The sequence below is a fragment of the Ranitomeya imitator genome, chromosome 3 (assembly GCF_032444005.1).
Source record: "Ranitomeya imitator isolate aRanImi1 chromosome 3, aRanImi1.pri, whole genome shotgun sequence".
NCBI lineage: Eukaryota > Metazoa > Chordata > Amphibia > Anura > Dendrobatidae > Ranitomeya > Ranitomeya imitator.
Window position 1 is genome coordinate 468,779,877 of NC_091284.1, and position 24,595 is coordinate 468,804,471.

At 42.3% G+C, this 24,595-nt stretch overlaps 1 protein-coding gene across 1 annotated transcript in view; it reads right to left on the reverse strand.

Annotated features, from left to right (window-relative positions):
• The window catches only part of LOC138670273 (sphingosine-1-phosphate transporter SPNS2), a 169,725-nt gene that overhangs the window by 43,829 nt on the left and 101,301 nt on the right, over positions 1 to 24,595 (reverse strand). The window contains exons 3-4 of the mRNA XM_069757466.1: positions 14,824 to 14,960; positions 2,864 to 3,015 (exon numbers count right to left, since the gene is read on the reverse strand). Coding sequence (XP_069613567.1) covers positions 2,864 to 3,015; positions 14,824 to 14,960 — 289 coding nt within the window. The remainder of the gene's footprint in view (positions 1 to 2,863; positions 3,016 to 14,823; positions 14,961 to 24,595) is intronic.

Here is a 24,595-nt window from a genome sequence, read left to right on the forward strand (position 1 = left end):
TTTTTTTTTTTTTTTTTGCAGCAAAAGTGCTGCTTTCAAAACACTGGTTTTGCTACCTTTTCATTGCGGATTACATGTGTGATTTGTCTACAATACATGTTTAATAAAGTCCGCTTTATTCACCAAAAACGTAGCAAAATCTGTACTCTCTCATTGCTTTCTAATGGTGTAAAAACCCTGCATATGAACATAGCCTTAAGGGGGATGCCCACTATTCAGAGAAACCCCATGTTTCCCCCTTGTAAAATAGTAACCCTTATACTCCCCTCTGGTGCTGGCGCCATTCGAGTGGTGTCGGCACCGACTCTCCCGGGGATCATGTGACATTATGTCACTGGATCCCTGGGGTCAATCAGCGCTAGCTTCACTCTCCCGACCTTTCAACGTTTCACATACATTCAGAAGTGAGAGAGCAACAGCTCTATCACTTCTGAATGTATGTGAAACGTTGAAAGGTGTGATCCTCGACTCTGCCCTCTCTTTCAAGCCACATATCCAAGCCTTTGCCTCCTCCTGCCAGTCTCAAACTCAAAAATATTTCCCGGATCCGTGCTTTCCTTGACCACGACACCACTAAAACACTAGTGCATGCCCTTATCTCCCGCCTCGACTACTGCAACCTCCTACTCTCTGGCATCCCCTCTAGCACTCTGGCACCACTCCCATCCATCCTACACTCTACTGCCCGACTAATCTACCTGTCTCCCCGCTATTCCCCAGCCTCTCCACTATGTCAAGCCCTTGACTGGCTTCCTATCGCCCAGAGACTCCAGTTCAAAACCCTCACAATGACATACAAAGCCATCCACAACCTGTCTCCTCCATACATTTGTGACATGGTCTCCCGGTACCTACCTACACGCAACCTCCGGTCCTCACAAGATCTCCTTCTCTACTCCCCTCTCATCTCTTCTTCCCACAACCGCATCCAAGACTTCTCCCGTGCTTCCCCCATACTCTGGAACTCTCTACCCCAACACATCAGACTCTCGCCTACCATAGAAACCTTCAAAAAGAACCTGAAGACTCACCTCTTCCGACAAGCCTACAGCCTGCAGTGATCCTGAAGTTACTGAATCGCAGCACAACCTGCCCTACCCTCTCCTAGTGTTTCATCACCCATCCCCTGCAGACTGTGAGCCCTCGCGGGCAGGGTCCTCCCTCCTTATGTACCCATGTGCCTTATTTGCTCATGTTTAATGTATTTGTCTATATTTGCCCCGTATTCACATGTAAAGCGCCATGGAATAAATGGCGCTATAAAAATGTATAATAATAATAATAATAACATCTAGCGCTGATTGGCCACAGGGATTGAGTGACATAATGTCACATCATCCCCGGGAGAGAAAGTGCCGACACAGGCATTGGACAGAAGTGTAGGTGTAATCCTTTTACTACGGGGGGAGGGGGGGGGGAGGGTTAGGAACATAGGGAGTAAGAAGGGATTGTCACAGTAGTGGACAACACTTTAGATGTGCGAATGATTTTATGGTTAAATTACTTTTATATAACTTTAGACAGCATTTGGGGAAATCTAAACAGAAAAAAATGTTTATGTTACAAACTGCTTCTTATACACACATGCTATTTTTTCATGTCACGGTTATATAATCTCATTGTCTTATTGTTACATGCACGCCAGGGCCTGTTATTGCTCTACATCAGTACTTAGCTTGGAAGAGTTATTCACAAAAAAAACAAAAAAACGCAAGTTAATTATTATTTATTTATAAAGCGCCATTAATTCCAGGGTGTTGTACGTATGAAAAAGGATTACATATATATGTACCATTAAGCAAACAAATCGACTGATGGGGAGAGGACCTTGTCCTCATGGGCTAACATTCTACACGGCAATGTGAAAGAAGAAACTAGGTCTTGCTGCTTTCGGGGAGTGTGAGCACTGAGACCCCCAGCAATCCTGAGGTTGGTGCTCTAGATTCCCTAGAATGGGGTTCTGCAGCCCCATCTTGAATGTTGTAGAGATGGGCATGCTTGACCTCAGCACCATTCACTGTCTATGGGACTGCCAGAAACAGCTAAGCACTGCACTCAACAGTCCCATAGGCGATGAATGGAGTGGAGCATGTGCATCTCTAATCCTTTCAGGACGGTGCTGCAGACCCCAGTTCTTGGATTCCAAACCCCCGACCTATGGATCGCTGGACAGGGAATAACTTTTTAGAATAACGCTTTAAGTTCAGATGTAAATGTGCACAGCAATGCACTACACCCCATTTGAAGACATGATTTCGATACAGCGGTCGTGCCTGAGTAGACAACACCGCATCGATGAGTCCAGTGATTACTGCGGCAGTTTTGTGCTGTAAACATGGCATCCCCGCTATAGATGTGTCACCCAATACCAGGGGCAAAATTACACAAGCAGCGCTGAAGTTGCAGAGGGCAAGTAATACGGATATGGTCATTTTTACACAGGGAAAACCTAAGGACTAACAAAAAACAAACGGCAAAACGCAGAATTTTTAAAATAATGTTTCTGGGCATTCTATATACCATATATCACTTGGTTTTGGCATCTGGTTTTTTTTTAGACAAATTTAAAGGGAAGCAAAGTCCAATGTGTTGAGCATTGACTTAACCATTTAATGTTCATTCTTTTTATTCCACTGCTTATTTCACATACTTAAAAAAAAACAAAAAAAAAAAAACAGAACAATGGGTTAATGTAGAGAGAAAACCACCCAGCACCGACATGTACAATGCGTGCTCCGTATGGAAAGTGGCTGTACCGGAGTGTCTTCACTATAAATAGTCCTATCGGTTGTGCTGACTAAGAGCAGTCCCTGGTGAGCGCTCCTCATATACAGCACCGTATGTGCCAGGTAGCAGCAATTACCTGCCAAGAGGAATAGCAAAGTAGAAGACAGACAGCATCAGCGTGCGGGTGTTCTTGGTAAACAGATCTCCGATGATGGTGGGAGCGATGGTGGAGTAGCTGGCCTCCCCGATACCTACAAGTCCTCTAGAGAGTACAAGCAGCCAGAAATACTGAAAAAGAAGACGTTCAGGCACAGATTACTATAAAAACACATTGTTTTAGTTTACTACATAACATCGCACTTGTCCGTACGGATTCCTTGTGGCCTGGAAAGTGTTAATGCATAAGCAATTTTCTTTGGTTGCCAAAGAAACTGGTAAGGGGGTATGTCATGGGAATACACAAGTATAAAAAAGAAGAAGCAGGGTGGGCATCTCCTGGCGGGGGTCCTATTATCAGCCAGACAATCCCAATAAACAAGGCAAAATCATTACACTGCTTTGTTTGGTCTGTGATTTTGATCTGCATGGTTCATCTTACGGTAAATTTGCCTTCACCGGCAAATGCATAGGTACAACGATTAGCCCTAGTTCATATTAAAGATGAAATGAAAGAAAATGGAGAATTTAGCTACATAGTAATGTAACAAATCCATATAATATGGAGGTTTTTAAACTATCAACATTAGAATTTAGACTATATAAATGAACGGGTATGTGAATGGTTAGCGGTGCTTGGTATAAAGCAGGTGGGGACATAAATGCTCTAGATATTTATATTATAGGATGATACAAAAGGTAGGTGGCAATTTAAATGTTTTCATTAAGGAGAATCTGTCCTCACAATTTTGCATGCTACAGTAGAGGCATGGCCGTAATGGTGCTGTTATAGGGATTATTCAGATGCCTTTAGTGATAATCAGCATTTGAAGTTTGGGTGTAATATGGTTCAGGTGCATAGGGACAAGATTTTGAGTAGGGCGTTGGACTCCTGCCCCTCTGCCTATCTCTGGTGTCTATATCTGCCTCCCGTTTTAAAGTTTGCGCCAGCACCATCCATGCCACGGTTGCCACTTACGCAAATTAATTTCCTAGTGGTCTTGAATTAAATGGTGCTTGTGGTGACATGCGCTACATGAGATCTCGGCTTATCACTGGAGACGAGATGTCAATCTGCGCATGCGCCACCATTTTCTTTAAAACTGCCGGGAGCTCAACTAGCGGCAGACCTAACGCAAACTTTAAAACAGGAGGCCGATACAGACACCACAGGCTGGATGGCAGAAGGACCGGGGCAGGAGCCCAACACTAACTACAGTCCTGCCCCTATGCACCTAAACCTTATTACATCCAAACGTCAAACGCTGATTATAGAACAACCACAAAGCGGGTTTCTTCACTAAAAGCATCTATATAATCTGTAGAACAGCGCTATCATGGCCATGCCTTTACTATAATCAGCAAACTCGTGCCAACAGATTATCTTTGAGCAGAATTGTAATAATCCACACAGAATCAGGTAGACCACAGAATGGCAATAGTTGGTGAACACCAAGGACTTGTGCACACAGTCGTAATATAGCTTCATGTTATATGGAGCCGTAATAGGGCTTCCCCAGAGGTACATGAGCCCTCTACTGCACTCACAGTTGCTTCCTATATCATATAGAAGCAGGCAGAGATTTTTAGTTTATGATAGCTCATTAATCTGAGAAACAAAATTGTGGCCTGTTCCATTGAGCTCTATATATATATATGGAAGTATTTTACTTTTTAAAGGGAACCTGTCAGTCCACTAATGCTGCCCATAAAGTGATCAATACGAATCAGTCTGTCTGCAACATTGCAGCCAGGTTTAGTTTTCCCTGAAATACTCCAGAATTTTAGAAATATCAGTTTAAAGATCTGGCTGGGGACCATGGGGAAATACGAGACTTATCTGGTACTGCCGCCGTACGACTTCTCTCCGCACAGCAAAGATGGAGTACACTGACAGGTCCCCTTTAATAAGATTAGAGCTGCTAACTCCTAAAAAGGTATTCCAGTTTTAGAAGAATTAATGTTCATAGTATGAGGAAACGTTAAACAAATTTCCAACATACTTTCTGCACCAATTCCGTAGAGTTTTCAAGATTGCTCAATAGGAACCTTTATTTCTTACTTCTAGTGGATATCAAATCAGTCCTGGTCATTGTGAGAGTTACACAGCAGATTTTTAAAATGTGAAAAATTAATTCAGAATTAATACTTTTCATCACAGACAATAACCATTATTTAGTGAAATTGAAATACCCCTTTAAGTGAAGCATTCATGTGACTGTAACCAGGAAAATTAGATATATGCAGGTCAAGAAAGCCCCTCGGCCTTTGTGGTGGAGGCCTAGGTCATTACACATTGATAAAACATTATGGCATTTCTTTGTAGTCGGTCTCTGTCCTTCAGGCTATGCACTTTGTGTATTATTTGCGCAGTCTGCATGAGAATAGGTAACACCACTCTGGGATTGCATGCCATTATTTGTCTTCGTGCCCAAAGAGAAGTCTGAAGGTGTCTGAATACAACATGAAGATGCTTCATCCACTAGGAGCAAGTGGAAAACAATGCATTCTTTAGACTACATGCCAAACTCAGGCTCACAGGCAAAATCAGACCCGTAGGGTGAGCATATTTGGCCCGTGATGTTGTGCAGGTCCCCGAGTATATTAGGCTCACAATGCCGGGCGGGTCACCCGCCTTACATCACATTTTCAACTATATCAGCATCCTAAATGCCGATACAGTTGAAAGCAATGATGGAGGAAGGAGCGCCACCTGATGCTCCCTTTATCATTCTCTCTCTGCGTTTGACATCTTAGCGAAGCGGGCACATTTACATCATTACAAAGCACCCCCTGTACCAAGGTTTGCAGAGGATCTGAAGACACCATGGAGAGCCAAGAGCAGTGGGCAGAGGTGAGTATTTACTTTTCATGTGGGATCCATTATACTCTATGGAGCACTATGTGGGGCCATTATACTCTATGGAGCATTTTTGTGGCCATTATACTGTATGGAAGGCAATGCAGGGCCCTGTTATACTGTATGGAGTACTTTTTGTGGCCAATATATTGTATGGAGGGCTGTGTTGGGATTACAGTTGGAGAGTCATACTTTGTCGTGGTCACCATTCTTTGACGGGGGGGGGGGGATTGAGTGAGGGGGGTACAGTAGGGTCATCATACCGTGCGTGTGGAGGGTACTGTGGAGGAATTAGCTGTGGGAGTATCATACTGTGTTTAGGGGCACTTTTTTAATCATGCTTTCTGTAATATTCAAGGTTTTTTATCCTTTATTACATACTTAAATTAGGGGATTGGGCCATAAGCTTTGTACTGCTCTTACATAACATATGATATGTCAATATTTTATTCTAAGAGCTCTTAATTAAAATGTACTTTGGTTGTGGGACAACTCCTTCAAGTTTTTTCCACGCGAAAAAGTTTGTCATATTTGATAAAAACAACAATTGAAGTGTTTCCTTAACAAATATCAAGGTTGGCCTGTGACTATGTCCAAGCTTTCAATTTTGTCCCTCTGTGTATTTGAGATTGACATTCCTGCTTTAGACCCTTTACATCAGGATTATGGTTCTACCATTGTACAATCCTCTTCCAGCCTGTGAGCGTTGTGGAACCAGGACAGACATGGAATGCGTTCTGCCTGAAGCTATGCTAATAAAGAAGTGTAAGTAGATATTAGAGAGCTCAATTCTTCAAAGGGCCTCATATTTCCCATCATATCTACAACTTCCTTTAAAAGTTGTACCCTTATACAAAATACACACAATTACAGAAAAAGATAAAACTGGAATAACACATAGGTCCGATTCATCATCGAAGCTTCTCCAGTTTTATGGATCCAAGAAGTATCGTTTCTCCTTGCGGAGAGTGACATGATAAGCATGTCGAGGTGAGGAGACTTAAAGCCGCAATGCTCCTCTGGGAAATATGCAAATTGTCTCTTCAGAGAGGAAGAGGACTAGAACTCTAGTGCCACCTATTGGAAGTAGCAATCCTAACAGTCAATGTCGACTCTTTAACGAGCCTTGTCACATGACTTAGGATAATAGCCAAACCAGAATCTCAATCAGTACCCCGAAACACAGTGTCTGCAAATTGAGATTCTGGTTTGGCTATTATCCCAAGTCATGTGACAAGGCTTGTTAAAAGAGTCGACAATGACTGTTAGGATTGCTACTTCCAATAGGTGGCACTAGAGTTTCCCTTTTCCTCTCTGAAGAAATTTCTCCATAAAACTGGAAATTGTCTCATTTTTTTTTTTTTTAAGTTGCTCGAGTCGCCGCAGCTGCATTTCTTGTGGTTATTCGACAGCCGCAGTAAATGCTGGGATTGCCTAACAAACAGACAATCCCTGTATGTGTTGCTGTCGAATAGGCGCGAGACACGCAGCAGCGGGGACTCGAACATATTTTTAAAGCACGCCGAAGTCACGCCGTTTTCACACGACAATGCTCAGATAACTTATCCAAGCACATTCGCTCATCACTAATAATCACATTTGAAATATTTCAGTGCCTTTTGGTGTACAGTTTCTTCCTTTATCCGTTGCATTCTAGTAGTTCCTATGGATCCTAGAACTCATTGTAACTTATATAATAAGCTATGTGCAGCCTACCCAGATCTTGAAAAGAAAAAAAAAAATTAATAATGACAAAATAATTGCAAATGCTGAATCATGCCATAAGTAGAAAAAAAAATCTTAACCTAATTTTTTTTTTCTTAGGAAATACTATGGAGCATTGTAAAGAGAAGTTGCTCATGCAGTCTATAAAATAACGTCCACTGAACCCAGTGCCAGCCATCTAATGTGTATTGGGATGTGCAGACTTTCACAATGAATGATCGGGCAATTGGATTTCCTATTCTTTGTGCTGCAGGGAAGTAAGCCCCAACCAGCAGTTTACTCTCCTCTCCCTTTCTAGAACATGCATGATCAGCCAAGAAGAGTGTGCATATGTATGAGGTGTTCAAGAGGCATAGGTAGTGATCAGCTGGCCGCTATCAAAAGTAGCCAGCCAGGCATATGCTCCATTTTCTACCGTACAGAAATAGGGCACTTCTAGATGTACATGGGGCTTATATGATGCATCTATATGCCTCTGATTTTATATCGAGGCATATTACATTGTTTTCTGTTTGAATCCTTTGAATGTGACACTATGAAATAGAGACCAATAAAGCAAGCATCAATATGTCTAGAGGTATCCCCCCTACCCCAGAAATATTGCTTCTGAAGGTGCCTGTACAACAGAGCATGGGGTCCGAATTGCTCCATACAGACGCTGTGCACACTGTGCAGGCTCCAGTATACACAAGCCCTTATCCATACATAAGCGGTTATGGCAGCCACAGAGAGAAATGGGCACCTGGGAAAGAACAATATCTGGTCCCTTTGGAGCACAATTCCACCTGCTTTGGAGGTGGACAAGACATTACCAACATAAAAAAAAAGTTAAACTTATATTTTCAACAAGTATTTAGGCTTGTGATGATTGGACAGGGTATAGAACGTAGATATATCTACCAAATTAGAAAGGTGTTCCTGGGAACGTTATTGAAATGACTACACAGTTGGATAAAATTATTAAATTCGAAGGCTGGGCCAGGAATACTTACAATAGAGTAATAGTGGATATAATCAGGGGACCCAAGAAAACAAGAATATACAGTACACGTGGGAAATGGACTAATGAAATAGCCGAGCTCTTCTAGCTCAGGCAATAAGTTTGTTTTCATTTTGGTGCTAGTCCCTGGTATTAATGGGATTCTCACACAGTAGATTCTGTAAATTAACACAGTGAGAAAAAGTGCTTATTTCAGCTAATGTAATTCACAAAAAACCTTGCTTCATTGAGGATAATAAAGTGGGACATTTAGACAAATAAAACCGGAGGATATTCACAATGAATGGAAAATGAGATGATGATATGCGATCCTTGTGTTCAGAGCAGTTTCTGGTTGTGGGGAGTCTAAATTTAAGATTGTTCAATAGGTTTCCATCCAAAATAAAACTACCAGTGACTAGAATTTATAGGGAAAGAGGTCCAGATGTAGTATGGAAGAAAAAGACGTTAGATTATACTCACCCAGGGGCGGTCCCGCTGCGGTCTGCTCCGATGGGCGTCTCAGGTCCGCTCTGGCGCCTCCCATCTTGATTCCATGACGTCCTCTTCTGGTCTTCCTGCCGTGGCTCCGGCGCAGGCGCCGGAAAGGTCAGAGGCGCCAGGCGCCTGCGCACTGCAGTACTTTGCTCTGCCCTCAGCAGGGCAGACAAAGTATGCCTGCGCCGGAGCCGCGGCGTGAAGACCAGAAGAGGTCGTCATGGAATGAAGATGGGAGGCACCGGAGCAGACCTGAGACACCCATTTGACCAGACCGCAGCGGGACCGCCCCTGGGTGAGTATAATCTAACGTCTTTTTCTCCTCTTTCAGATTACATCGGGAGCTTATCTACAGCATTACAGAATGCTGTAGATAAGCCCCTGATGACGGTGAGCTTACCTCACCATCGATTTTGGGGGTGACAGGTTCCCTTTAAATATTAATACATAGGCAAATAATCTTTATTGCTGCATTCTGTGCAAGCCGGGGTGTGGCCTCCCTGTCTCTGAGCTTGAGACTATATATAAGGCTTGCCCAGTCTAGTGTTTCACTGGTTGGGCCCAGTCCTTTTGTCTGCCCTTATTCACACTGAGGTCAACATTGACACATGGCAAGGTTTTAATATTAGACAGTGTAGGACTGTCCCTATCAGAGTTACCTTGACATGGTGGGATGGCTTTTGTGCTATTTTTTTTTTTATAAAAAAACAGTATTACTAAAAACTCTATTATTTAAATGCATTTTTGCTTTTTTACTTAGGCTGGGTTCACATTGCATTAGTGGGTGTCCGCTTACGGAATCCGTTACATGGCGCAATTAATGCTATGTAATGGATCAGTTAGCGCACCCATTGACCGCAATGTAACTAACGCATCGCTAATGTATGCCATTTTTGGCATGCGTTAGCAATGTCCCGTTATTTTCTGACAGACCTTGAACGCTGCTTGCAGCGTTCGAGGTCCGTTTCTCGCTAGCGCAGATCGGGCATCTGCGCTAGCGGGATCGCTAAACGCGATCCCTTTTCAGACATTGCATTAGCGCATTCCGTTAGCGTGCGCGCTAAATGGATTGCACTAACGCAATGTGAACCTAGCCTTAGTTACATCAGGGTTTTTGCTTACTTTTTTCTCTTGTAGGTTTTTATGCTTTGTGGCCAATGTGAACATGCGTTTAACCTCTGCATGTGTACCAACTCAAGTTAAGCTCAATTTTTGCGTTCTTTTTCTGTATTGTTGCATTCTGTGCAAGCAGGGGTGTGACCTCCCTGTTTCTGAGCTAGAAACTATATATAAGGCTTCCCCAGTCTGGTATTTCACTGGTTGGGCCCAGTCCTTTTGTCTGCCCTTATTCACACTGAGGTCAACATTGACACATGGCAAGGTTTTAATATTAGACAGTGTAGGACTGTCCCTATCAGAGTTACCTTGACATGGTGGGATGGCTTTTGTGCTATTTTTTTTTTTATAAAAAAACAGTATTACTAAAAACTCTATTATTTAAATGCATTTTTGCTTTTTTACTTAGGCTGGGTTCACATTGCATTAGTGGGTGTCCGCTTACGGAATCCGTTACATGGCGCAATTAATGCTATGTAATGGATCAGTTAGCGCACCCATTGACCGCAATGTAACTAACGCATCGCTAATGTATGCCATTTTTGGCATGCGTTAGCAATGTCCCGTTATTTTCTGACAGACCTTGAACGCTGCTTGCAGCGTTCGAGGTCCGTTTCTCGCTAGCGCAGATCGGGCATCTGCGCTAGCGGGATCGCTAAACGCGATCCCTTTTCAGACATTGCATTAGCGCATTCCGTTAGCGTACGCGCTAAATGGATTGCACTAACGCAATGTGAACCTAGCCTTAGTTACATCAGGGTTTTTGCTTACTTTTTTCTCTTGTAGGTTTTTATGCTTTGTGGCCAATGTGAACATGCGTTTAACCTCTGCATGTGTACCAACTCAAGTTAAGCTCAATTTTTGCGTTCTTTTTCTGTATTGTTGCATTCTGTGCAAGCAGGGGTGTGACCTCCCTGTTTCTGAGCTAGAAACTATATATAAGGCTTCCCCAGTCTGGTATTTCACTGGTTGGGCCCAGTCCTTTTGTCTGCCCTTATTCACACTGAGGTCAACATTGACACATGGTAAGGTTTTAATATTAGACAGTATAGAACTGTCCCTATCAGTGCTACCTTGACGAGGTGGGATGGCTTTTGTGCTATTTTTTGATCAAAAAACAGTATTACTAAAAACTGTTATTTACATGCACTTTTGCTTTTTAACTTCGTTACATCAGGGCTTTTGCTTACTTTTTTCTCTTGTAGATTTTTAAATGAAAATAAAGTAAATTCTGTAGCAGATTGATAGAGTACTTTGGAACAAGCTATTGTAGGATCCTACAATGCAACCAAACAGAACAAAAGTTCCTAGTACATAGTAATCTATATGGTTATCATTAAACACTTCAGTAAGGACTGAGTCTTGTTAAATATTAATACTAGGCAAATAATCTGACCGTAACAAGTGCTGATCAACAGATCATTCATAGGTCATTATGCTTCCATTTACTTGCGTGAGTCATCTTAATGTGTAGCGTGTATGGGGATGAATGACCATGTGATTCTTCGCCCCCACGCAGTTTGCATGTTCTCAACAGCAATCCTTATTTAAACAAAGCAATGCGCTGCAGACCAATGAGGATTTTCAGCCCTGCATAATAGTTATGACAAGCAGACATGTTTTCACAATGCAATTATGTTCTATCAACGCAATTATCGGCCCGTGTAAAACTCTAGGATTAAGACATCTACAAGTACGGTGGCCATCTCTTTAATATGTAGGGCTGAATGCATGATTGGAGAACAGTTATTTCTCCCAATATCCCATTATATGCATATTGGCTTGATTCGGCTGAATATGCATGTGTTGACAATAGCAAGAGGGGTATAAGGCGCTCTCCAACACCTCTGGCAATGGCTTGTTTCCTAGAAGAACAACATATAGGACATGTTGAAATCGAATATTCATCTTTCCCTGACCTCTGTAGTTGGGGAAAGTTGGGATGTCCCCATAGATGGTAGACTGGCCCATCTAAAATTATTGGGTTCAGCTGACATTTATTTATGCATACTGCAGGCTTAAGGTTTGGATCAAGCCTCTACCCTCTTATTTGGTGGATTCAGCCCTAAATAAGAAAAAAATACCATATATACCATTGTTGAGAGATCACTTTTAATCCCTGTAAACCTACTAACTCCTGTGCATTGTGCTCGGCTCAGGCGCTTTTTAACCTTGGCCTTGTAACCAGTGTGATCACATACTGTACACTACCTGCTAGGAGCTTATGGAAACTAAAACAAAGGACTATGGATGTATTCATGCAGGAAACATCAGAGGAGGGTGTGACAACACATGTGCTACTGGAATGCAAATATTAAAATGAAAAAGAAAGCTTTAGAATGGCGGGGACTCTCCGTGTTCTAGTTAATCTCTGTAGGAATGTGACACCTCTCACATTTCAACCTCAGGTTGCCTTGTAATTCTCTAGAGTGGTTATGTCATAATTACTACAGAAGAGAGAATGACAGGTTGTAACAAAGTCTGAGCCAGTGCCATATAACAGAGGATTTTGGAATAACAAAGAAGAGTAATTACCAGGAACATGTACTACCACAGCACCTGATCCCGGCCTAGTAGTGTCAATACCTGCAGTGTTACCTTTTCAGCTGAGCAAATACATTTTTATTAGTGTCGAAGAATGTGACCTAACTAGATGTTCACATAGCTTTAAAATACCCCATATGAGCCTTTACGTGGCGGTAGTTTTAGGGTAACTCTGTAAAGCTGGCACCAATAGGACGAACAGCTCACATTTACGATCTATCTTCCCATGAACAAAGTACCGTACATTTTAATTAAAGGGAACCTGTCATCTGAATTTGGCGGCACTGGTTTTGGGTCATATGGGCGGAGTTTTCGGGTGTTTGATTCACCCTTTCCTTACCTGCTGGCTGCATGCTGGCTGCAATATTGGATTGAAGGTCATTCTCTGTCCTCCATAGTACACACCTGCACAAGGCAAGATTGCTTTGCGCAGGCGTGTACTATGGAGGACAGAGAATGAACTTCAATCCAATATTGCAGCCAGCATGCAGTCAGCGGGTAAGGAAAGGGTGAATCAAACACCCAAAACCTCCGCCCATATGACCCAAAACCAGTCCCGCCAAATTCAGGTGACAGAGTCCCTTTAAAAGATCCTGGAATAATAACTTGAACACTTGGAGGTTTTAAAAATGTCCCTGTGATGAGATAATCTAAGTGTGCCGCTGCTATTTATTGTGTAATGGCCGTGTCTGACCAGGCAGAACTGCTCCAGTTCATCTTCTGCACATACCAAAGCTCCTGTCCAGAGGGGAAGCATACGTCACTTATAATGAGTGAGAATACAGATGACACAGCAGGGGGCTCATAGCTTCTACTTTCTGGAGGTAACATTTGCCTATTTTTTTTTATCACAGGAGTCAGTGTTTCTGCCAGGTCACTAGTCCTATGAGATCTTAATAAATGAAGTCCGTGACATACAAGCTCAGTGGCCACTGAACTCCTACCTCACAAACTTAATTCATGATGAGCTCAGAGGGCTGAAGACATTGCAGAACTGTGTTGCCTTAGAAAGCAGCAACTGTGAGCCCCTACTGTCTTTATACTATACATAAGTTATTAATTCCCCCACCTTCTTCCCACCCGGACAGGAGCTGTGGCATGGGCAGACTATGAACTGGAGCAGCTTTGCATGGTCAGACACAGTCATTACACAGTACATAGCTGGGGCACATTTATAAGATTATCTCAGGGCAGGAATATTTTATTAAAACGTCCAATTGTGAAACATATTATAATACCAAGATCTATTGATTAAAATGTACTTTGTCCATGGGATAACCCCTTTAAAGCTCTTGGGCCCCAATATGAAATTTATAACAAGGTTCTTACCTACAGTGTCGTATTTATACTACTAAAGTCTTTCATGGAAGAGGGGCTTTTGGGTTTCTCCAGCACCAAAGCTCAGATGCATCTGCTACCCCTACACCCACCACAGCCTTGCCAAACTAGTGAGCTACACACCAGTGAACGACCTCGGTTCTGGAAATGGTTGTCCTATATACATGTGATAGTAATTCATATAATAAATTACACTTTTATCATATACTGTGCTTAAAAACAAACTACTGGATCACTATAAAGGCACACTACTGACTGCGAAAAATAAAGTAACACTTCTACACACGTACTGGTTGTACAATGTCTCTTTCACGTCGTTCTTATTAGTGTCAAAAGGATATTAAATAAAAAACACACAGTTACCTTTACCAATTATGCATGGGATTAACTTTTTTGCATTTTGAATAGGAGTGTTTTTTTTTCCTTGGAGAAAAAGGAACACACTTCAAAAACAGTGTTCAGATTTCTAAAAGTGAGCGTAAGCTTCTGATAGCATTATTTTATGGTGTTAAACCCTAAGTTAATATTAGTGCATCAATCCAGTGATTTTTAAGAAGAAAAAATAGAATAAAAGATGAAAATGACAGCAATGAAATATGGCTATATGTAAAACCTCTTCATTTGTTACCATCTCTTTATAGAGCTCAGTCTGTGAAGCTTATGACCTTTCCTTACAGCTAATAACCAAATACATAATCTGTACATTCCTGCATGACAATATTCTGATGATGTGATATAAACCATATGTTGGTACGATACGCGGAGTTGTCTGATGGAGGGTTGTAATAACAGAAGACATTACTACAGTAGATTGACCCTTTCATTCCTGATGACTAAATGCCCTTTTACCATCTCAAAGTTCAGTCCATTCATATCCTACCTGTTTGGAGATGAAGGAACTTGAGAAGGTGATGGCTGACCAGAAGAAGATCCCACAGCTCAGGATGACTTTTCTGTTGAAGCGGTCTCCTAAGTAACCAAATATTGGAGCTGCCACCATGAAGCTACAGATGAAAACTGCCAAAGAAAAGTTACAGTTAGTGATAGATGAGCACTGCGCTTATATATAGCCATAGTTACTGGAGGAGTCAACAGAAAACAGCAAAAACACCAACGCACTAAAATGGTCAGGGTCGTTACAGTGACAAATTATTGAGGTTTTTGTAGATAAATAAGAATAGTCTTATCCTTACGTAATATAATTTTGGCAGAAATACAAATACTATCAGCACTGAAGTCATGAATATAAATACCAAATATTAACTATACTGTATATAAAAATTGCCCCATTTTAAAAATCAGCTGAAGAACAATCTTCTGCATATAAGTATATGTACGATACATATAAAACTTAATTAGTTTTACATATTATATTAATAGACACCTTTCTGACAAGTGACGGGAATCTCAGGATTAAAACTTGAAAATGTATCTAATGAATTGATAATGAATGAAAATGAAGTCATCAAGCCTGTATGGCAAGCAAATTATAATTATTGTTAAAGACTGCCGATTATATATTCTAAGATCTCATTAGCCATAAGATATACCTGTCTCTTATTTATTTTAGCTGCCAGGTAATAAAGTTGTAACATGTAGATCAAGAGGGTACTCATTTCTTGACCAGAACTAAGAATATGAGAAATACTCGGGTTCCAATGTAGCTATACCATATATAATACACAGTATTTAAAGTATATTATTTTTTAAATAAATACTTAATTGCTGGATCCTCTACTATTTTTGGATACCATCTATGGGACGGACTCTCCTGTATGACTCCTGTGCACCTGCCAAGCTCATGATGGCCGACTACTAGGAGGGTGAGCGGATTTTGTGCTTTGTTTGCCCATATACAAAGAATTGAAAGAGAAGGGGGTTGGCTTAGCTATTGGAATGAGCCAATCTGTCAGCCCCCTTCACACACAGAACTGGCCACTTGCTGACCCAGAAGTGCTTTGTCAAACAAGCTGAAAATGGTGCTGTGGAAACTTACATCTGTATATTATGTTATTTTTGTTTTGAAGAATTTGTCTTAAGGTGTATTTCCTTCTCCAGCATCCTATCACAATACATAGTAGGTGTAATAATGATATCAAATACCTTCAATTGGAAATGTAGTATAGTTTTTCTGATTAACTATGTGACTTACCCCATGTGCAGGGCATTGCAGTAGCTTAGATATCCATGATTACGGACACTCAGTGACAGCAAGTTGTCAGTGGCCATAACCATGGATATCTAAGCTACTGCAATGCCCTACACATTGGGTAAGTGACCTAGTTAAAATCAGAAAAAACTATACTACATTTCTAATTGCAGTATTGCTTAATATTATTACACATACTACATAATGGGATAGGATCTTGGAGATGAGAATAATTTTTTTACAACTAATATGAATGAAAAGAATGATTTGGAGTGCACGGGATTAAAAGCTGCCTATTCAAGTCTCAAAATGTTGACCGATTAGATGGTATGTAGTCTGAAATCTGTAAAAAGTTTAAAAAAAAAAAAAAACACTGATCAAACAATATCCTGAAATTATGTTAGTTTGCAATGTTGCACCTGTGTGGTGCACAGCATTATCTGAAAGAAAACAAGAAATTTAACGTGCCCAACAAAAGTAATCATCCTGTAGTACATACCGTATATACTCGAGTATAAGCCGACCTGAGTGTAAGCCGAGACCCCTAATTTTGCCACAAAAAACTGGGAAAACTTAATGACTCGAGTATAAGCCTAGGGTGGAAAATGCAGCAGCTACCGGTAAATTTCAAAAATAAAAAGTTACCAATAAAAGTAAAATAAACTACTGATGTCTCAATTAAAGTGTTTTTGAATATCCATATTGAATCAGGACCCCGATATAATGCTCCATACAGTTCATGATGGGTCCCATAAGATGCTCCATACAAAATACGCCCCATATAATTCTCCATACAGTTTAGGATGGGCCCCATAAGATGCTCCATATTAAAATATGCCCCATACAATGCTGCACAAATGTTGATTATGGCCCCATAAGATGCTCCATACAGACATTTGCCTCATATAAATGCTCCACAAATGCTGATTATGGCCCCATAAGATGCTTCATACAGACATTTGCCCCATATAATGCTCCACAAATGCTGATTATGGCCCCATAAGATGATCCATAGAGATATTTGCCCCATATAATACTGCACATGGCCCCATAAGATGCTCCCGATGCAGTCCCTGCACGTGTGTTCCCCGGCGCCGGCAGCTTCTTCTTGTCGTGAGCGGTCACATGGTACCGCTCATTACAGTAATGAATGTGCTGCTCCACCCCTATGGGAGTGGAATCGGGTCCATATTCATTACTGTAATGAGCGGTACCATGTGACCGCTCACTACAGGAAGAAGCTGCCGGCGCCTGGGAACCAGGGACGTGCAGGGACCGCGCCAGGAGCAGGTGAGTATTATCAGACAGCTGCCGCCCCCCCCTTCCCTGCCGACCCCTGGGAATGACTCGAGTATAAGCCGAGAGGGGCAATTTCAGCCTAAAAAAATGGGCTAAAATTCTCAGCTTATACTCAAGTATATACTGTAATTAAAACAGTATTAGGCTATGTGCACACAGAGCGTTTTTTCGGCGTGGAAATGGGCCAAGAACACTGTGGAATCCTTATGCAAGCTAATTCAATGACAATCCTGAAGTGTTGTGCACATGATCAGTAAATTTCCTTAAGTATTTGCAGTGTGTTATTTTCTGCAACATGTGAATTCTTTATGCGTTTTGCAGCCTTTTCCCCATTGACTTCAATTGAGTCAGTCAAATCCGCAGCAAAAACACAGGTATAAAAATGTTTACGTATTTGTTTTGCTTTTACCAGCTTCCTATGGTGCTTCACAAGCTGTCATCTGTGTGACAGCGTGGGAAACACCAGCACAGTTGTTCTTATCGGCGGTAACTCTACCGCTGGTAAGACAGTCTGTCATAGCGCTTCAGGGTCATGCTGTCAGATGTCAGCGTGATTCTGAAGCTGTGACTGCGATCCGCGGTAACGCTACTGCCGGTAAAACCACCACCACCAAGACAGTCGGTCAGAGCACTATTGGGTCATGCTGTCATATGTCAGTGTGATCCCACAGCTGTGACTGCGACCTGCATAATGCTACCGCCGGCAAGACAGTCAGTCAGAGCACTGCGGGGTCATGCTGTCATATGTTAGCGTGATCCCAGAGCGGTGACTGCAACCCTCGATAATGCTACTGCAGACTGACGGTCAGAGTGCTGCGGTATCATGCTGTCTGATGTCAGCGTGACCCCGCAGCTGTGACCCGCATCGGTGACCTGCGGTAAAAAGCTCACCACAGGTCAGCAGGCGCAGGCTGATGAGACTACTACTCCCATCGGGCTACGTCTGCTGTCACTGATAACCGTGACAGCAGGTGCTGCTGATGGGAGACGTAGTCTCCTCTGCCTTTACCTGTGCTCTCAGTTGAAAAAAAAAAAAGTAAAATAATTACATACATATTCTAATAAAAAACCATTATACTCACCTAACACCAAATCCCCGATGCCCTTGTTTCCTAGAAAAAAAAAAGTAAAATAATAAAGCACTATATACTCACCTGTCCAGGTGTCCCACAGCGATCTCACGTGTAGAACAGTCACATCGGGGGATGTGACCGCTCTACCCTTCCACCGGGCGATACACTATGGGAGTGATTACCTACTGTCAGTGTATCACTGAGCTGCCATGAGAGAAGTCACCGGAGTTCTCACGGCAGAACATGGCAGTCCCCGTACAGCAGATTTTATAAGTGGACCCCATGTGAATTTTTTTCTGTGGTCCCCCTGTAAACTAGCCAGTAGAGGCTAATCAAACAGCTGTGAGCTGATATTCATAGCCTGTAGTGATGAGCAAGTGTACTCGTTGCTTGGGTTTTCCCCGAGCACGCTCGGGTGGTCTCTGAGTATTTATGACTGCTCAGAGATTAAGTTTAATTCGCCTCAGCAGCATGATTTACAGCTACTAGCCTGCTTGATTACATGTGGGGATTCCATAGCAACCAGGCAACCCCCACATGTACTCAGCCTGGCTAATAGCTGTAAATTATTCAGCTGCCACGATGAAAACTAAATCTCCGAACACTAACAAATACTCGAAAGTCACCCGAGCGTGCTCGGGAAAACCCAAGCAACGAGTGTACTCGCTCATCACTAATAGCCTGGGAACCTTTATGGCTATTGGCTCCTTCCCAGAATATTAACATCAGCCCACAGCCCTCTGCTGGTTATTAAAGTTACACGGGAGCCCAAGCAATTTTGGTTTTCATTTTAACAGTTGTTTGGTTACAGCCTGTGTATGTTCGTTCTGCTAGCGCTGCTACATAGGCTGGTGACAATGTGTGTGTAGGTGTGTGTGTGTGTGTGTCTACTTATCAGCTTAGTAATCAGGGTGCCAGCCTGACACCTTTTTATTACTAAAGGTACCTTCACACTGAGCAACTTTACAACGAGAACGACAACGATCCGTGACGTTGCAGCGTCCTGGATAGCGATCTCGTTGTGTTTGACACGCAGCAGTGATCAGGATCCTGCTGTGCCATCGCTGGTCGTAGCTGAAAGTCCAGAACTTTATTTGGTCGTCAGGTCGGCGTGATTCGTCATGTTTGACAGCAAAAGCAACGATGCCTGCAATGTTTTTTCATTGAGCGAACAACCAGCGAGAACGATAAGTACGTCACTGGATCGCTCCTGCATCGTTCTGCATTGCCGTTGTTTGACGTCTCTACAGCGACCTATACAGCAACGCGACCTTAAGGTACAGTGTGACGGTACCTTAAGCCTAGAGCGAAGTGTCAATGACAGCTACTGCCCTAATCCCATTACCCTGATGCCACACTGCATCAGCATGAAAAGGTGGTGTTGAACAAAGAAATTACATCACAAAACTTTTTTTTAAATATATTTATTTAGCAAAAAAAAAAAAGCCTTCATTGCTGTATAAAAACGCATTCAAAAACGCATTTTTTTTCTGCAGGGTTTTTCCTGTGAAGAAATGCAAGAACCTTGCAGAAATTTCTGCAAGTAAATACTCAACGTGCGCACATAGTCAAACTGTCTAGACGAGCTGTTGCTCTTTTGACATGCACATGTTATTATGAAATAGGAAAAACAGGTAGATAAACAAAAAATTAAGTGTAAGGTGTTAAGACATTGGGGCATGGACGTAAAAACACATAGCAGTAGATAAATGCATATTTAGAATTTAAAAGGCCTCGCCGGAAAGTAATGAATGTCTCAACCTATAATAAACTCTAATGAATAACATAATGGATGCTTGAGCTCTATCAGCCTTCTGAATAACTGCGCAAGAGCGCAAAAAAGCGTAAAGGATGTACAAGAGGGAGAGAGCACGAGAAAGGGAGTGAGAACTTGGAGCTCATGCACATGGCCGTGGATCTAAGTTTATGATCAAACTACAATGCAAGGAATTGCTGCAGGTCCTCAGAACGATTACAGACTGCAATGCACGGACTGGCCACAGGGGTTCTTCTGACAAGCATGACAACCTCATAGAAAATACAAATTGTCACAATCTGGCCGGGAGACCTGTGGCCAGTCTGAATTGCGGTCCGTAATTACAGAGATCCAAGGACATCTGCATGAGACCTACAGTTGGCCAAAAAGATTTATGGGACCCAGAACCAGTGTTCACCTCAGCAGTACAATGTAATGTGTTATATATGGCTATATTGGGAATTTAACTAGATTTTCTTTCTAGACACACCGATATAAAAATTGAACAGTAGGCTGTATTTTAACAGCTTTTTCAAGATGACTGAAGTGTGTCTTCCCCTATGACTTACCTTATAGGAAATCTCTACATTCTGTAGGTTTCCTAAGAAACCCCAACATTCTTAATGATTATCTCAAGATTCCTCTGGTTAGGTTTGCTGAATAGAAGCAACAGTCCACGAAAACTCAAAAAGCAAGTAAAACTGCTTATAATTAACATGTGCTAATGTTTTGGTAAGTTTTGTCAGAGATAGTGAGAAAAAAATCCACTCCAGAAAGGTGAAAAGTACAATATTCTCTGTTTTGACAGCCCACACTCAACACTGAAACTGTGATAAGATTTGTTACAGTCTACAGAAATGAATTTCACCGGCGCCAAATGTTTATATAGCAGAAGAGCATATATACTGATGTACTTGAGGAGTGAATACAAATACCTACAAATAGTATGGGGTAATAAAAATTGTCAGACTTTTTTGTATTCTCTTCTGTCTGAAACAGAGCATACCGTTGTAACACACCTATTACAACTGTCCGAGTCTGTCTACGGATCTGGATTATAGAGAAAAGTTGTACGTGGTTCCCACAACACCATGCTGCCGTACATAACATGTGTTATACTCACCCCCTACCTCCAAAGGAAAAAAAAAAAAAAAAAGATTCTGTACTTCAAGATAGAGCTTAAAAAAAAAGGTTCCTGGCTGCTTCTCTCCATTAAGATTCCTTTCACTAAGGGTACCGTCACACAGTGGCATTTTGATCATTATGACGGCACAATCCGTGACGCTCCAGCATCGTAACAATATCGCTCCAGCGTCGTAGACTGCTGTCACACTTTGCAATGTACGACGCTGGAGCGATAATTTCATGACGTATGTGCGATGTAGCAGCCGTTGGTTACTATGCGCACATCGTATACAATATCGTGCACACCTTTGTTACACCATGCGATCATGCCGCCACAGCGGGACACTAGACGACGAAAGAAAGTTTCAAACGATCTGCTACGACGTACGATTCTCAGCGGGGTCCCTGATCGCAGGAGCGTGTCAGACACAACGAGATCGCTGGAACGTCACGGATATATCGCTGGAACGTCACGGATCGTGCCGTCGTAGCGATCAAAATGCCACTGTGTGACGGTACCCTAACAGTTGCACATACCAAAAGGTAGAGATCTGTCAATCTAGGGGAGTAGGGCAGTATGGAAGCCGCCAGAGACCTGCCTCTGATTAATCAGCAGAGATACCTAGTCCCTGGCTGGTTTTTCAAATTACTGTATGTTCTCTGTGAAAATGCCTCAGCATTTCAGAGTAAGGGTATGTTTCCACGGTCAGCATTCGCTGTGGAGTGGAGTGCCCAGATGTTACAGCACAGTGGATGGGATTTTATGAAATCCCATCTCCACTATGCGTGCAGGGACGCTTCCGGCTTCTCTGTGTAACCAAACACGCGGTGCATCTTTCTAGACCGCAGCATGTCAATTTATCTTGTGGAGACGCTCAGTCTCCGCAAGATAAATATCACCGTCCAATGTATAGGATGCGGCGATTCCGCATGGTTCAATGAACACATGCGGAATCACCGTGCGTACAAAAGTCGGCAGCGTTTTGGACAGAGCTGTGTCCAAAGCGCTGCCGATAATGGACTGTGGAAACACACCCTTACACATGCTATGTGCTATGTGCATGAGACTCTTGGGCTATGTTCACATGTCCAGTAGTGATCCATTAGAATGGATTCACCAGCAATCTGTTGGCAAAAAAGTTGTGCAGACATAACTTTTTAGTCTGTTTTTATATAGAAAAAAAAGCATCCAGCAGAGATCACATAATACTGAAGTCTATGGAAAACAAATCACATAATTGGCAATCAGTTTTTCTTTTATTTGTATAGGATCTGTTTTTTGCCTACTGCCAGGGCTGATGTCAGGGGCAGGGAGACTAGGCAGTTGTATAGTGCCCCTGCTCTCCCAGGGGCCCCCCAGCCAGTGGCGTGCTGCCAATAGCGGCACACCAGGTCGGAAGCTATGGTGTCCGTAAGAGGGGCAGGGCGCTGCCCCTCCCTGCATTGCGTATTCAACTTATCGATGTGGACAGTTGAAAGAAAGCAGTGTTGGAGGAGAGAGATTGTCAGATACGTTCCCTCTCCCATCATTTCCCTTCTGTTTCGGACATCACTTCATCATGCACCATGCTGTGCCAGCAGTGGAGCTGATGTGATGCTCTGCAGAAGCCTGAGCAGCAGGGTAATTGCGAGAGGCAAGTATTGTGTGTGTCTGCATTATACTGTGCATGTGCAGCTGAATTATACTGTGTGGAGGGCTACAATATACTGTGCATGTGTGTCTGTAGGTGGAGGCTGCGTGTGTGTGTGTGTGTGTGTGTGTGTGGCGTAGGGAGGGTGTTGGGAGCTGTATTATACTGTGGGTGTGGAGGCTGCATAATTCTGTGTTTGTGTGTGGGGGGTTGGGGGCTGCACTATACTGTGTGTGGGGGGGACACATTGTACGCCATCAAGGACCATGGAAAATGCATTATTCTATATGGAGGACTATGGGGAGTGTATTCTAGTATATGGCGGACAATGTAGAGTATATTAACGTATACAGTGGACCATGTAGAGTGTATTAAAGTATATGGCGGACCATGGGGAGTGTATTAAAGTATATAGGACCATGGGGAGTGTATTAAAGTATATGGAAGGCTATGGGGCACATACTATATGGAGAACTATGGGGCAAATTATACTATATGGAGCACATAATACTATATGGAGTGCATTATACTATGTGGAGGACTATAGTGTGTATTATACTAAACAAGCAAAATGCTACCTATTCATCGATTGATTGGATTGCTTATGCCAGAACAGAAATCATTGTTTTCAGCACATCTCTCGGTGTAAACTGCAGATATGCTGCTTATAACATGATGCTGTATGGGGACATATTGATCTACTTATTGATCGTTCTGTGCCCATCATTCTTCCTCATCCATTATAAAGAGGCCGGGAAACAAGCGTTGAACAACTTTAATATTGTCGATCACGATCGTTTAGCGGCCTGAACTCAGTGCATGTAAATACAACTGAAATATTTCTGTGTGATGGAGCAATATGTGAGCATTTGGGGCCCCACTTTAAACTTTTGGCCAGGGCCCCACTCTGTCTAAAACTGCATCCAGTAAGCAAAAAAAAAAAATGGATTTGTTACAAATGAAAGAAAAAGTGATGGCTAATTAATGGATCTATTTTCCACAGACAAAAACAAAAAAAAATGCATCAAGCAGAGATCAGTTATTTAAAAATGGATTTAAAAGCTGTGTGTCCTGCTGAAAAATATTTAGATGGATTTTTCCAGATTGGAGTCATTCATGTGGACAACCTTGATCACCAATAAAGGTCTGTGGAAACCTTGTCTAAACATTCAACTGTCAAGAGGACATGGTTATAGAACCTGTAGAGAGAACTTGAGAAGTTGCAAACAGATTGAGATTTGGCCTGCTTGATTCTATCTCTTCTTCACGTATCAAGTCTATCTCAATGAATGTCTGGTGGGATGTTCTTAAAAGACTTTCAATTACAGCACCTCTCCAAGGTAATCATGAGACAACGATCTAATCTTGTAACCAAAGTCTGAAACACTTTGCACAAAGCTTTCCACCTGCTGGTAAGAATTTTCATGAAGTCTCAGAGGTCAAAGGCAAATTGAGACTTCTTCGGAGGCAAACCAGCCTGATAGATTAATGTGTATTTTAACAGCTCACATGCTACAACTCCTTTCAGCGCTCATGGGCAAGTAATAGATGTGTTAGCTATTCTCATTAAATCCTCAACCAAGGCAGTAAATATTAACAGCGTTCCACTCTGGCGCAGG